This window comes from Onychomys torridus, chromosome 5 (assembly GCF_903995425.1).
Source record: "Onychomys torridus chromosome 5, mOncTor1.1, whole genome shotgun sequence".
NCBI classification, from domain to species: Eukaryota; Metazoa; Chordata; class Mammalia; order Rodentia; family Cricetidae; genus Onychomys; species Onychomys torridus.
Genome location: NC_050447.1, coordinates 55863833 through 55875832, shown reverse-complemented (window position 1 = coordinate 55875832; position 12000 = coordinate 55863833). Strand labels below are relative to the sequence as shown.

The window sequence follows — 12000 nt, the reverse complement described above, 5'->3', positions numbered from 1 at the left end:
TCATCTCTCTGACGCCAAGATTTGTGAGTTCTTTTTTATTTCCTTTCCAGATTCTGTTTGGGTCAGATTTTACTAGGTTCCATTATTCAGGCTCCAGGCAGTCCATTGTCATTGTTAGCAGGGAGATTTAACATCCATTTCTGCACCCTCCTGAGTCATCACATGATCTTATGCAGCCACTTTGTACCAAACAGCCAGGAACAGAGCGGGGAGAGTGATGTTCACTTGCTAAGCAGTCCATCCTTCCAGTGCAGCTGCATGAAGTGTGACACGGGGAACCACAGGTGCCATCCTCAAGTGGCTCTCAACTCCTCGTCTGAGGCCTCCAAAGCAGTATGAACATGCGTACATGTAGGAGCCAGAGGTCAACATCAATTATCTTTCTCAATCACTTTCCTTATTCTTGGGGAGACAGGGCCTCTCACTGAATCTGGAGCTCTCTGGTTTGGCTAGATTGGCTGGCCAGCAAGACTAAGGATGCCCCTGTCTCCATCTCCCTAGCACTGGGATTACAGGCACATGCTACTGCAGCCAGCTTTCCCACATGGGTTCTCAGACACCAGACTCGGATCCTCAGGCTTCCACAGGCACGCCACTTCCCCAGCCTCCGGAGTAAGGCTTTGTTTGCTGTGACATTTGCCACGTTTCTTGTTCTGCTCATCATGTGAACATTTTGTTCTAGAAAAAGGCCTAGGCAGGATTCAAACAAGAAATGCGTCCCAGGAGACATGGCCATGCTTCATCCCTCTGCAATGCAAAACACTGGAAGGCCACCCTCTCACCATTTCTTTGTGCCCAAGTGTTACTATGCACACATTTTCCCCGCATCGCCTTTACCAGGTGAGCAGATGGCAGAGTCTCACTGCGGCTGGCCAGAAAGAGGCAGGTGAGGACTCCAGTCCCACCCCTCCCTTCTCCCCATCTGATTCCCAGTCAGTTTGTGTTCTTCCAAGGGGAGAACTAGGTGTGTGGGCTTGGTCAGCCTGAGCTGCAGCTCATCCTTAGAGGTATTCTGCCCCATGGAGGTGTAGAAGCTTGACCTTTCCCTTCCGTCACTGATTAAAGGAAGTTCTTAACAAGATACAGGATAGGGACGGGGGAGATGGCTCCACAGGTGTGACCATATGCCGTGCAAATAGTAGACCCTCCCCACAAGGCTTGGGGGACACCAAGGAGGAGAGGAAGGAAAATGGCATAAGAACCAGAGGATGGCAAAGAATGCTATAAAATGCTGTCTTCCAGATGTGACCAGGCCGCTGCACGAATGAGCTCATGGAAGCTGTGGTTACCTGCACAGGATTAAAGCCAGTCAACATGCCAGCATGGAGAGGCCCTACCTCTAGTTGAAGAGCTACTGGCAGTTGATGATCACTGGGGGGGGGGGTGGGGGGAGTCATTTATCTTCAGAAGTGTAGCTGCTGGTACATTGCCCAAGGTTAGGTGGGTGGCCCCACCCAAGTCCAGGCACGCAGCAACAATTCTTTTTAAAAAGAAGAGGAAGTCATCATCAAGAGGGAAGAGAATGTGAGGAGGGGACTTAAAGGGTGTGGGAAAGGGGAGGTGGGGCAGATATCACCAAGATACACTGCATACATGTATGAACTTGTCAAAAAAAAAAGAAAATAATTTTTAAAATATTAGTTTTTTAAAATTTCTCTAGAAGACACAGGACGGGGACTGAGAAGATGTGTCAGTGGGTAAGAGCACTTGCCGTGCAAACATGAAGAACTGGATTCAAATGCCCAGCACCTCACACACAAAGCTGAGTGCAGCTGCGAAGGTGTGTAACTCCAGTTGGGGCAGAGAGAAGTGGGTCTTGGGAGCTCACTGGCCAGCTGGTCTAGCTAAATGGTGAGCGTCCAGTTCAATAAGAGAGCCTGCCTTAAAAGAATATGGCAGGGGCTAGAGAGATGGCTCAGGGGTGGAGAGCACTGGCTGCTCTTCCAGAGGTCCCCAGCACCCACATAGCAGCTCACAACTGTCTGTGACTCCAATTGCAGGGAACCTGACACCCTCACACAGACACACATGCAGGTAAAACACCAATGCAAATCAAAATAAATAAATCTTTTTAAGAAGAAGAAGAACAACAACAACGTGGCAGAGAGGAATAGAGGAAGACATTTGACATCTTCCTCTAGCCTCCACATGTGCACACACAGATGCCTACAACTACATACATGTGCATGTGATACACATACATGCACACACACATAAATACAGTATGGACAGTTTTCATTGACATGTAGATGTAGTTATATATACAAATGCTACATATACATTCAGGCAAGGTAAGACTGTACCCCATCTGACACAGCCAGTTGGTAATATTTTGTCCAGTTGTGTCTTTGACACATGGAATGCCTGCAGTATAGTTAGTCTCAGGCAGATTATTGTATAATATTGTTGTATAATAATAGCTACCTCAAAATAAGATTCCCAAGCACCTGACACACAAGCATGAGGGCTGAGTTCCATCCCCTTGTAAGAATAAGCACGGTGACTCACACTTGTGATCCCAGCATTGGAGGGGCAGAGGCGGGCAGATGCCTGGAGCTCACTGACAGTCATCCTAGCCTCATCAATAAGCACCAAGTCCCACTGTGAGATTTTAGCTCAAAAAAAAAAAGAAAGAAAGAAAGAAAGAAAGAAAGAAAGAAAGAAAGAAAGAAAGAAAGAAAGAAAGTGGACCACTCGAGGAAGAACACTTGAGGTTGACCTCTGGCCTCCGCACATATGTGTGCACATGCATGAATGTACCTCTGAGCCCACATACACAAACACACATGTACACCTACACCCACACATATACAACACAAAAAGAGAGATAGGAAGATTCCTCTTGGGAAAGCCTGGCAGGCAATGACTTGGGACAGTAATGAGGCTACAATCCATGCTTTGTCATTGACTGCAGACACTTACTTTCAGATCACTGATGGTTGGTGTTGTGGTTTAGATGTGAAGTACCCCATAGGCCCACATGTTGGTTCCCACCAGGCGGTACTGTTTGAGAAGGTTATGGAACCTTTAGGAAGTAGTCTCCTAGCTAGAGGAAGTAGGTCACTGCGGGCAGGCCTTCATGCTTTATAGCCCAATCTGGCTTCCTGTCTCACTGCTTCCTGAATGTGAATGGGCTGTAGAAAAACTTGTAAGGCATTTTCTTAATTAGGAATTGATGGGGGAGGGCCCAGCCCATGGTGGGTGGTGCCATCCCTGAGCTGGTGGTCCTGGATTCTATTAGAAAGCAGGTTGAGCAAGTCAGGGACCAGGCCAGTAAACAGCACCCTTCCATGGCCTCTGCATAAGCTCCTGTCTCCAGGTTTCTGTCTTGTTTGAGTTCCTGTCCTGACCTCCCTCAGTGATGAACAATGATCTGGAAGTGTAAGCTGAATAAGCCCTTCCTCCCCCAACTTGCTTTTTGGTCATGGGGTCTCATGGCAGCAATAGTGGTCCTAACTAAGACACTGGCCATGAAGTTTTGCTTCCCTCACCCTCCTGTGCACACCTGTCTCATCACAGGCCCAGAAGCAATGGGTCCAATGGATCACAGAGTGAAACCTCCAGAAACTGTAAGCCAAAGCAAAGTCTTCCTCTTCATTAATGTATTATGTGGGTTATTTGTTACAGGGAAGGAAAGAGGACTAATACAACCCTTTTTTTTACGCCTTTATTTTTCTTCCTCTTCCTCATGCCCTGTAGGGAGAGAGGCCTGATGTCATTGCCACAATTATCAACACTATGACTCCATATGCATGTACACACAAAAAAACACACAAACACACAAAATAATTTTTTAAAAGTAAAGCATAAAGTTCACTTTCGAACTTTGTGCTCTAACAAAGCAAAATAGACCAAGTATCTTAAATAACAGACATTTATGACCTCACAGGGTGAAAAGGTCAAAGCCCACAACCAGGATACTAATATGGGGTTGGCTCCTCCTATAGACAGGAAAGATCTATCCCAGCTGCCCCCGCACCCTAGCTCCTAGAAGCCTCAGTGATTCCTAGCAGGTAGTCGCATTACTGCGATCTGCATGGCTGCTTTCCATGTCTTCCTGTCATCCCTCTGAGGTGGGTCCGTCCTCCAGGCCCCTCTCGTGACAGCACTGTCCATGTGGGCCTGGGGCCTACTGCATCGTCCTCACTTCAACTTGATTATCTCTATGAAGACCTTCCTTTCAAATATGGTCACCTTCTGGATACTAGTGGTGTCAACTTGTCTTTACAGGGGGGAAATTCAGTCCATAAGAACCTTCCAAAGCAACCCAAAACCCACTGACTCCCCATAAAACCTTCTTGGTTTCAAGTCAAACTCACCCCATTACTGAAGTCTTGCGAGCTCATCTGTGTCTTCTTCCTGGCCTTATATCTAATCAGCTACCTGACTATCCTCAGCAGGGTCCTTCAGTATGCCCACAGACACCACCCCGATGTAGACCTTAGTTATCCGGCACCAACTCTGAGATGGCACTCTCCTCATAGGCTTTAGCATTGGGCTGTGCTCTCACTATTCCAATTTATACATTTATAATTTGCTGCTTCACCCATCTTCCTAACAGACAGGTCTGACTCACCTCCCTCCCTCCAGAGGGAAGGAAAGGACAAGTGACTGCAAGGCCCTTCTTGCCTTACATATAGAATTCAAACCCCTGACCTTGATCTCAAGGCTCCTCCCCCTTCTGCAACTGCCATGGCCCACACTATCACTCTGTCATCTATTTCCCAAACATGCCCCTTTATGTTTCCTGCCTATTCCATCAGAACTCTGCCAAGGAGCCAATGGGCACTCTCATGGGATTAACTGGAAATAGTCTAATGAAAGGATCACTTGCCAAGGACTGGGCTGAATGCAAGGGACCGAATCAAACAGAGAGGACGGGTCACATAGTGATCAGCAACAGCCTTCCTGAGCAGCAACGGGGGCTGGGGGAGGGGGTCATGTTCCCAACACCCACAGACAGAAGCCTGAAGGGCACAGAGCAGAGCAAAATGAGGTGTTCCTGGGGAGGAGGAAGCCAAAAAGACAGCCACATGGCCCCTGTTCATGTTCTCCTCACCCAAACTCTCCAAACCCCACCCCTGTAGAGAGAGGCACATTGTTGATATGAAAGATCACTTCTCCAACAAGGTAACCAGCTGACTCAAACAAATACAAAGTGAGCACATGGCCAAGGCTTCACCTCTTCAATGAGAGGACTCGGATGGTGTCACAGCAGCTTGGAAGGAGAACTCAAAAGACATGCAAACACAGAAGCCCACCAGGCTTCTCAGCACTCAGCTCACCAGGGAGCAATAGCACATGCCCCAAAGGCAATCTGCAGTTCCCAGGGTGAGCAGGTGAAGGTTCAAGAGACAGGACTGGCAAGGCAAGGCCCACAGTGCATCCCCCCGAAAAAGTCTGAGTTTCCAGAGCTGCTACTACAACTTCAAGGAGTTTTAAACAACTCAGAGGCCAATAAAAGGCAGAGAGAACCCTAAGGGATGGTGGAGCGGAGAGCCCAGTCACCATTCCTTCCTAGTCATCCCTGTCAGTCTTTAGCAAGTTTCAGACAGAGGGAGAGAGAGGGAGAGAGGGAGGAAAAGATAGGAGAGAAAGAAAAGAAAAGGGAAAGAGGAAGAGAGAAGAGTTTGGCCTCTGGAAGAACCTAGCTCTCCAACATTCCTCACTCATAAATTGCCCTTGAGCGAGTCATCTCACCCCTCTGTCACTCGGTTTCCTAATGTGTAGATGTGCAATTAATGGCTTTATAGACGGAATGAATTGTTCCAGGAATCAAATGAATTATGGCTCTCCTGTCTGAGCTGAATAAATGGCCCAACATCTTTGTCCTTCCATTTCCCTTCATAATCAAATTTTAGGGTTGGACCAGAATCCCTGAAGCTCCTTTTCAGCCTGAAAATTCTTAACTGGAGATCCTGTCATCCCCATGAAGCCTCAGAGAGCACACACATCAAGTGTCCCTTTCTCCTCACCAGCCTTTCCTGTTAAGAGTATCTGTTCTCAAGCTCCATTCCCAGTGTTCTTCAAAGTAGAACATTCCATTTCCCCTTCTTCATATCTCCTAACAGAGACAGTACAAACTCTCAAGGAAGGAATGATGGCCAAGCTATTTGTGTCTAAGCACTGGGTACCATGTCCTACACATGGCAGCCAGTCAGCCAGTACCTCATGCATGATAAACAGTGCCAGCACAGCCATCTCCTCCCCTTCACACATCTGCTGTCCTCTTCTGTGGAAGGCAGACTCCCAAGGGACAGCTTCTTCTGGCACCCCTGGGTGACTCAGTCTCTCACGACAAGAACAGGAGGTTCACACTAAAAAATGACCCCATCTTCAGAAGACAGCACTGCTCTAGAGTGTCTCAAAGAGGACAAGAGTGGGACTGAGAACTCAAGGTTCTCTGAGAATCACCAAAGACATTCAAAGGGCAGCTTTCCATTGTCTGTGACTCAACATGAAATGCTCTCCAGACATTCCCATGACCCAACAGGACTTATGAGCCAGTCATAATGCCCAGTGTGGATTTATCCTTGGAGACACATGTCAAGAGAGTCCTGGGCACAGGAAAGCAATGCTCCATCTCTGTTATTGTCATATTTGATGTGAAACACAGTATGCTTTTACTGCCACTAACACTACCTGTTAAAGATCATGGCCACACTCATCACCTTTTTATCTCTATCCCCCATGACAACATACGGGGCACAGTCCTCACAAACAGAACTTGTGACTCCGCTTCTATGTGTACAAAGCCCAATTGTTTCATCATTTCTTCTCTGCATGACCTATGTCTTCTCATAGCTTCACAGCCCTTCATAGGTTCCTGGCACACTGCCATGAACAAAGCACACTCCAATTACATGCTCCCTGTATTAGTGACTTCCATGTTACTGGAATGAAATTACCAGGTACAAACAACTTAAGGGAGTTTCTGTCCACCAAAGCAGGGAAGATGTGGGAGAGTGGCAGAAGACAGTCACATCATGACAGACCAAGAACCAGAGACTAGAAGAAGCCAGGCTATGCTACAGTTTTCAAAGGTCTACCTGTAGGGACCTGCTTCTGCCAACTAAGCCCACGTGCTGAAGGTCCCAGTCCCCACCCACACTGTCACTGTGTAAGGAACAAGCATTCAAAACATAAGCCTGTGAGGATATTTCCAATTCAAGCTATAGCACCGCTGAATAAAAGCACCTAACACACTTTGAAGAAATTGCCCATCTCTGTATTTATTATCCAGTTTTGTCTCAGAGTGAGAACAAGTCTACAAACATTAAACAATATCCTACTGTGCAGTAGACACCCTCACCAAGAATTAGGAGTGCAAAATATGCACATTTGATAATGTAGACAATAATTCTAAAGAGAGGAAGAGGAGCTGGGGATATAGCTTGGGCATGAGGACTAAGTTGGATTTCCCAGAACTAAGTGTAGTGTTATATATTTGTGATCCCACTGCTGGAGAAGCAGAGATAGGAAGATCCCTGGGCCTTGCCAGCCAGCCAGCTAGCTTAGCCTAGTTAGCAAGCCCCAGGTCCCACTGAGAGACCCTGTCTCAGTAAGCAAAGTGGATGGCTCCTGAAGACTGACATGTGAGGTTGAGCTCTGGCCTAGACACACACACACACACACCCACACACACACCCACACACACACACACACACACCAAATAAGTAATAAATGGTTACTTTTTTTTAAATGATCTGTGTTTTTAAATACCGATTTATACTTCATTGCTATGTTGAGAAGGCCATAAAAGTTCTTAAGATAAAAGAAGCCACACATCTCAAATCATGCATGTGTCTGGACATGGTGGGTGAATCCATTGGGTTCTAACAGTTTGTTTTATGATAGGATTCATCTACCCCAAGTGTCAGGCACATCCAAAGTTTACACAGCATCTTCTCAGTCCCTGTAAATATAAACAGATCAGAGGGAGCACATCTCCAGCTGGCAGGGAAACCACCCATCACCTGCTGGGAAGGAATCTTGGCAGACAACAAAACCAGCAACAGTGTAATGGAAAGGAGATGGGAATTGGGCTGATAGGCTAACAGTCACAAAAGCTCTCACAAACGAAGACATCCTTCATAGCAACAGAAAATACATAACTCATGGAAAGGCTCCATTAAAGATGTCACCTCTGTGTACCTGAGTAATCATCTCAGACCTCTTTCAGAAAAGAAAAGGGAAGGAGCTGTGGCTTGTAGAAAGACACATCAATGTGCTGGATTGCAAAATTCAAATCCAATAGACAAGATGATAATCAGGGTATGCTAATCAGATTGTATAAATGTCTGGTCCACTGCACAGTAATGGTGTCCCCATGACTGATTTTTTTTTATGTATAATAGCTTTGTCTATTACTACCAGAAAGTCCTCAGTTATAACTATTGCCTCAAGATATGCAGAGTATTAATGCTCCTTGGTACATGTGCCTTTAAAAAACAAAATGGGGGCTGGGGTCTGATTGCCCAGCATGCACAAAGCCCTGGGTTCATTCCCCAGCACCACATCAACCTGTGGTGAGAGTGCAAGCCTGTGATCCCAGCACTCAGGAATGGGAGGCAGAAGGATCAATAGATCAATGTTATCCTCAGCTACAAAGCAAGTTCAAAGCCAGCCTGAGATTTTTTTTTTTTTTTTAATTTAAAGGAAAAAGAAAAAAAATGAAGCCAGATATGGTGACTTCTGTAATCCAGCTCTCTGAAGAGTGGGAATTCTATACCATCCTGTTACACAGAGAGCCAGCCTAGGCTAGCAAGTGAAAACTTGTATAAATAAATAAATGCAAAATGAAATTACTCATATTGACACTTGCACATTTAAAAAATGCTTGGGGGGGGTGAGGCTAATAAAGGACTGGTACACTTGCCTTTGCTAACCTCATTAACATTACTGAACCACCAACATGCTCAGGTTAAAGAATAAAATGGAAAGGACGCAGGGCAGCAGACAGGGCAGCAGGGAAAAGACATGAAAATTATCATATTAAAATCACAAGCTAAGAAAAAGATGCACTCCTTTAAAACACAAATGGTACACATACACACACACACACACACACACACACACACACACACACACACACATTGCTTCACAGTGCTACTCCTTCAAGGTCATTTATCATCAGCACAACAACCTACTAATGTTTTATTAAAAGAAGAATCTCAGCCTAGGACTGCCAGACCTTACCCAAGCCCCACTTATCAAAGGTGTTGCTCTGGATGACAGGCAGTTGTTAAGTAGCATAGAATTAACATGACTTTATATGTGGAAAGAAGCAAAAAAAAAAAAAAAACCTACAGGCAAGCACAGTTCCTCAGTCCCCCATTAAGCATTCTGATAACAGCATCTCCATAAGCTGGGCTTAACATTTAAGCCTGCAGGGAGCCCTTGAATGTACAGAACCAGCCAAAATTTCCTAGCTACTTTTAACCCTGTGGAGTCTGTTACAAACTGAATTTTAAAGCCATATAGCAACTAAATATATAGTCTGCCTGAAGAAGACATTCTTTAGTTTTGAGGCTATGGCTTAACTCATTAAAAACAAAACAGAACTTCTAGACAATTGTCCACTAAGAAATGCAATAAACTATATGACTAGAAGGCTTCAAATATCCTCATAAGCAATGTCTTAGTGAAGATGTTCTCTAAAGGTCTGTGGCAGCAGAGTGTGGCTCAGGTCAGTGTTCCCCATTGGACCCAGATCTGCACTCCCAGCCCTCTCTGGAATGCCCTCTGATGTACAAATGACTCCCCCCCCCCCCCCAAAAAAAAATACCAGTGAAGAGCAAAAGGGGCAGGGGAATGGGCTTCTAATGCCACCCTCCAGATTTCACCCAAACACATCAACATGATTTCACACCTAAAAATTATCTTCTAGTAAGTATTTCAAAAATTTCCCATCTGTGGTGTTTTCTGTGATTATGGAAGGGATTGTACCTGCAAGTGGGATGTTTAGACTGTTGGGAATAAATCCCAGCCAAAAAAAAAAACCAAAACAAACAAACAAACAAACAAACAAAAAACCTTGCAGTTTTAGGTTGAAATCCAGGAATCCTGTCAGGATATTCTTGGGAAAAAAGAGGTGGGGAAGGAAGGGCCGAGATCATGCAGTGAAGGCTAACTGGACTGACTGTTCTAACACAGTTCCTGCGTTTCTTTGGTCCTGGAGGTTCAGTCTAGGTTTGGAGGTGAGCAATGGGGCTGGGAAGTATCTGCAGGGTTAAAACAAGTCAGGGAGGAAGCAGCAGCGCCAAGAGGCACTTACGGAGAAGGAATCTTATTAGAGTGAGGCCAGTCTTTCCCTGCCTATCACCCAGTGTGGAAATTCTGGGCAGCCACCCTCGCCTTGCGCGTGCACGTACACACACACACACACACACACACACACACACACACACTCACTCACTCACTCACTCACTCACTTGCAGGCACGCACTCTTTGCTGCACTAAGTATTCAACAAACAAGCATTTAAAGAACAACACTCGTTCATGATGCCCACCCTCTGTAAATGCTTTCATTCGGCGCGCACACACATACAACACACACTCACACATACGCACACACCAACAAAACACACACACACACACACACACACACACACACACACACACACACACACACTACGGTTCCCATGTGCTCTGCAAGCGGTTGTCACAAAACCACCATGGCACCACGCTGGGAACCATGGGGACCACTGGAGCAAGCCCTTGTGGCATTCGTATCCTGACTTGGGGGCATCCTCGGGGCAGCTTCCTCAGCACTGGGCCACTCACTATGTGAGCTATGCCAAGTACGCAGATTGCGATGTCCGCGCTCTGTGACAGCGCGCAGACTCAACCCCAAAGCCCCAGGGACGGCCGGCGACAGCCGGAGTCCCCACGCTCCGCGTGCCCCACGGACACGCGGCTCTGCACCCTAGCCTGGGGCCGTCAAAGAGGTCCCTGGTCAGTCTGGGCTCCCGCAGCTGAGCAGCACCAGCCCGGGTACCTCCCGCTGGCTCGCTACGCTGTCACCGCACAGGGTCCCCTTGGTTTTCCACACGCGCGCACAGACACGCGTCCTGCCCTTTCCCAGACCGACACGCACACCTGCACACATGTGCCGATGCGGACCCCTCCAAGCATCCCTGGGGCGCCTCCGGCCCCGCAGCCGGCTGTCACTCTGCGGGCACTCGGCTGGTGGCTACCGGGGCGCCCCTTCCCCTGGGAGGACGCGCGCCGCGACATGGCACTTACAGTTCTCAAGAACTGGATCTCGTCCTCGCCTTCACCCGCATCAGCCATGGCTCCGCGCTCCTGGCCGGGCCGGCTACGGAGCCCTGCGGAGCCCGGGCGACAGCGGCCACTCACGCTGCTGCTACTGCTTCTGCGGCTTCTCTGGGCGCTCTAGTCACTGCTACCCGGGATGCTCTAGGGATTCCGGCGGCTGCTGCTCAGGTCGCTGCCCCTGCGGCGGCCACAGCCAGGAGCCGGAGGCGCCCCGGGGCCGCGCTGCTGGTGCGGTGAGCCCGGCGGTCCCCCTGCAACGCGGCGGAGGCGGGCAAGCGGGGGCGGCCGAGGCGCGGGGCCTCCCTGCGCCGCACCGTGCGGGAGGAGGGCGGCCGGCCTGAAGACGCAGGGAAGAGGCCCCACTAGCCGGCGCGCTCGGCCCCGGCTCCCGCCAGCGAGTGCCTGGAGCCCGCGGAGCTCCGGTAGTGCGGCGGCGGGGGCGGGCTGGGCGGGCGGGGAGGAGCTGCCAGCCCCGGCTGCTGCAGGTAATCCGCAGCCCGCTCCTCTGGCCGCCAGCGCCGGGGCCCAGCGCCGCTTACTGGCTGCTCGCGGGATCGGCTGGCGCGTGCCAGAGCGCTCCGCCTTCCCCTGCACCTGCTGCCCTTCCTGACCTCAAGCCCTGCCTAGGGAAGGCGCGCTATCACTCCGTGGGGGCCAAGGGTGCGTCAAGCCCTCACACTTGCCAAACCCCTTCAGATCTGCGGTGGTAAAACTCACTT

General features: G+C 48.6%; 1 protein-coding gene across 9 annotated transcripts in view; it reads right to left on the bottom strand.

Moving 5' to 3' along the window:
• Ryr2 (ryanodine receptor 2) overlaps nucleotides 1–11765 on the bottom strand; it is a 596457-nt gene extending 584692 nt beyond the window's left edge. For 8 of the 9 annotated variants that reach the window (XM_036187935.1, XM_036187936.1, XM_036187938.1 and 5 more), the window contains exon 1: nucleotides 11249–11764. In XM_036187935.1, the coding sequence (XP_036043828.1) occupies nucleotides 11249–11296 (48 nt within the window). In that variant the 5' untranslated portion in view covers nucleotides 11297–11764. Of the gene's footprint in view, nucleotides 1–11248 lie in introns of all 9 variants that reach the window. The other variant, XM_036187934.1, reaches the window with a different exon arrangement.
• Nucleotides 11766–12000: the final 235 nt, after the last annotated feature.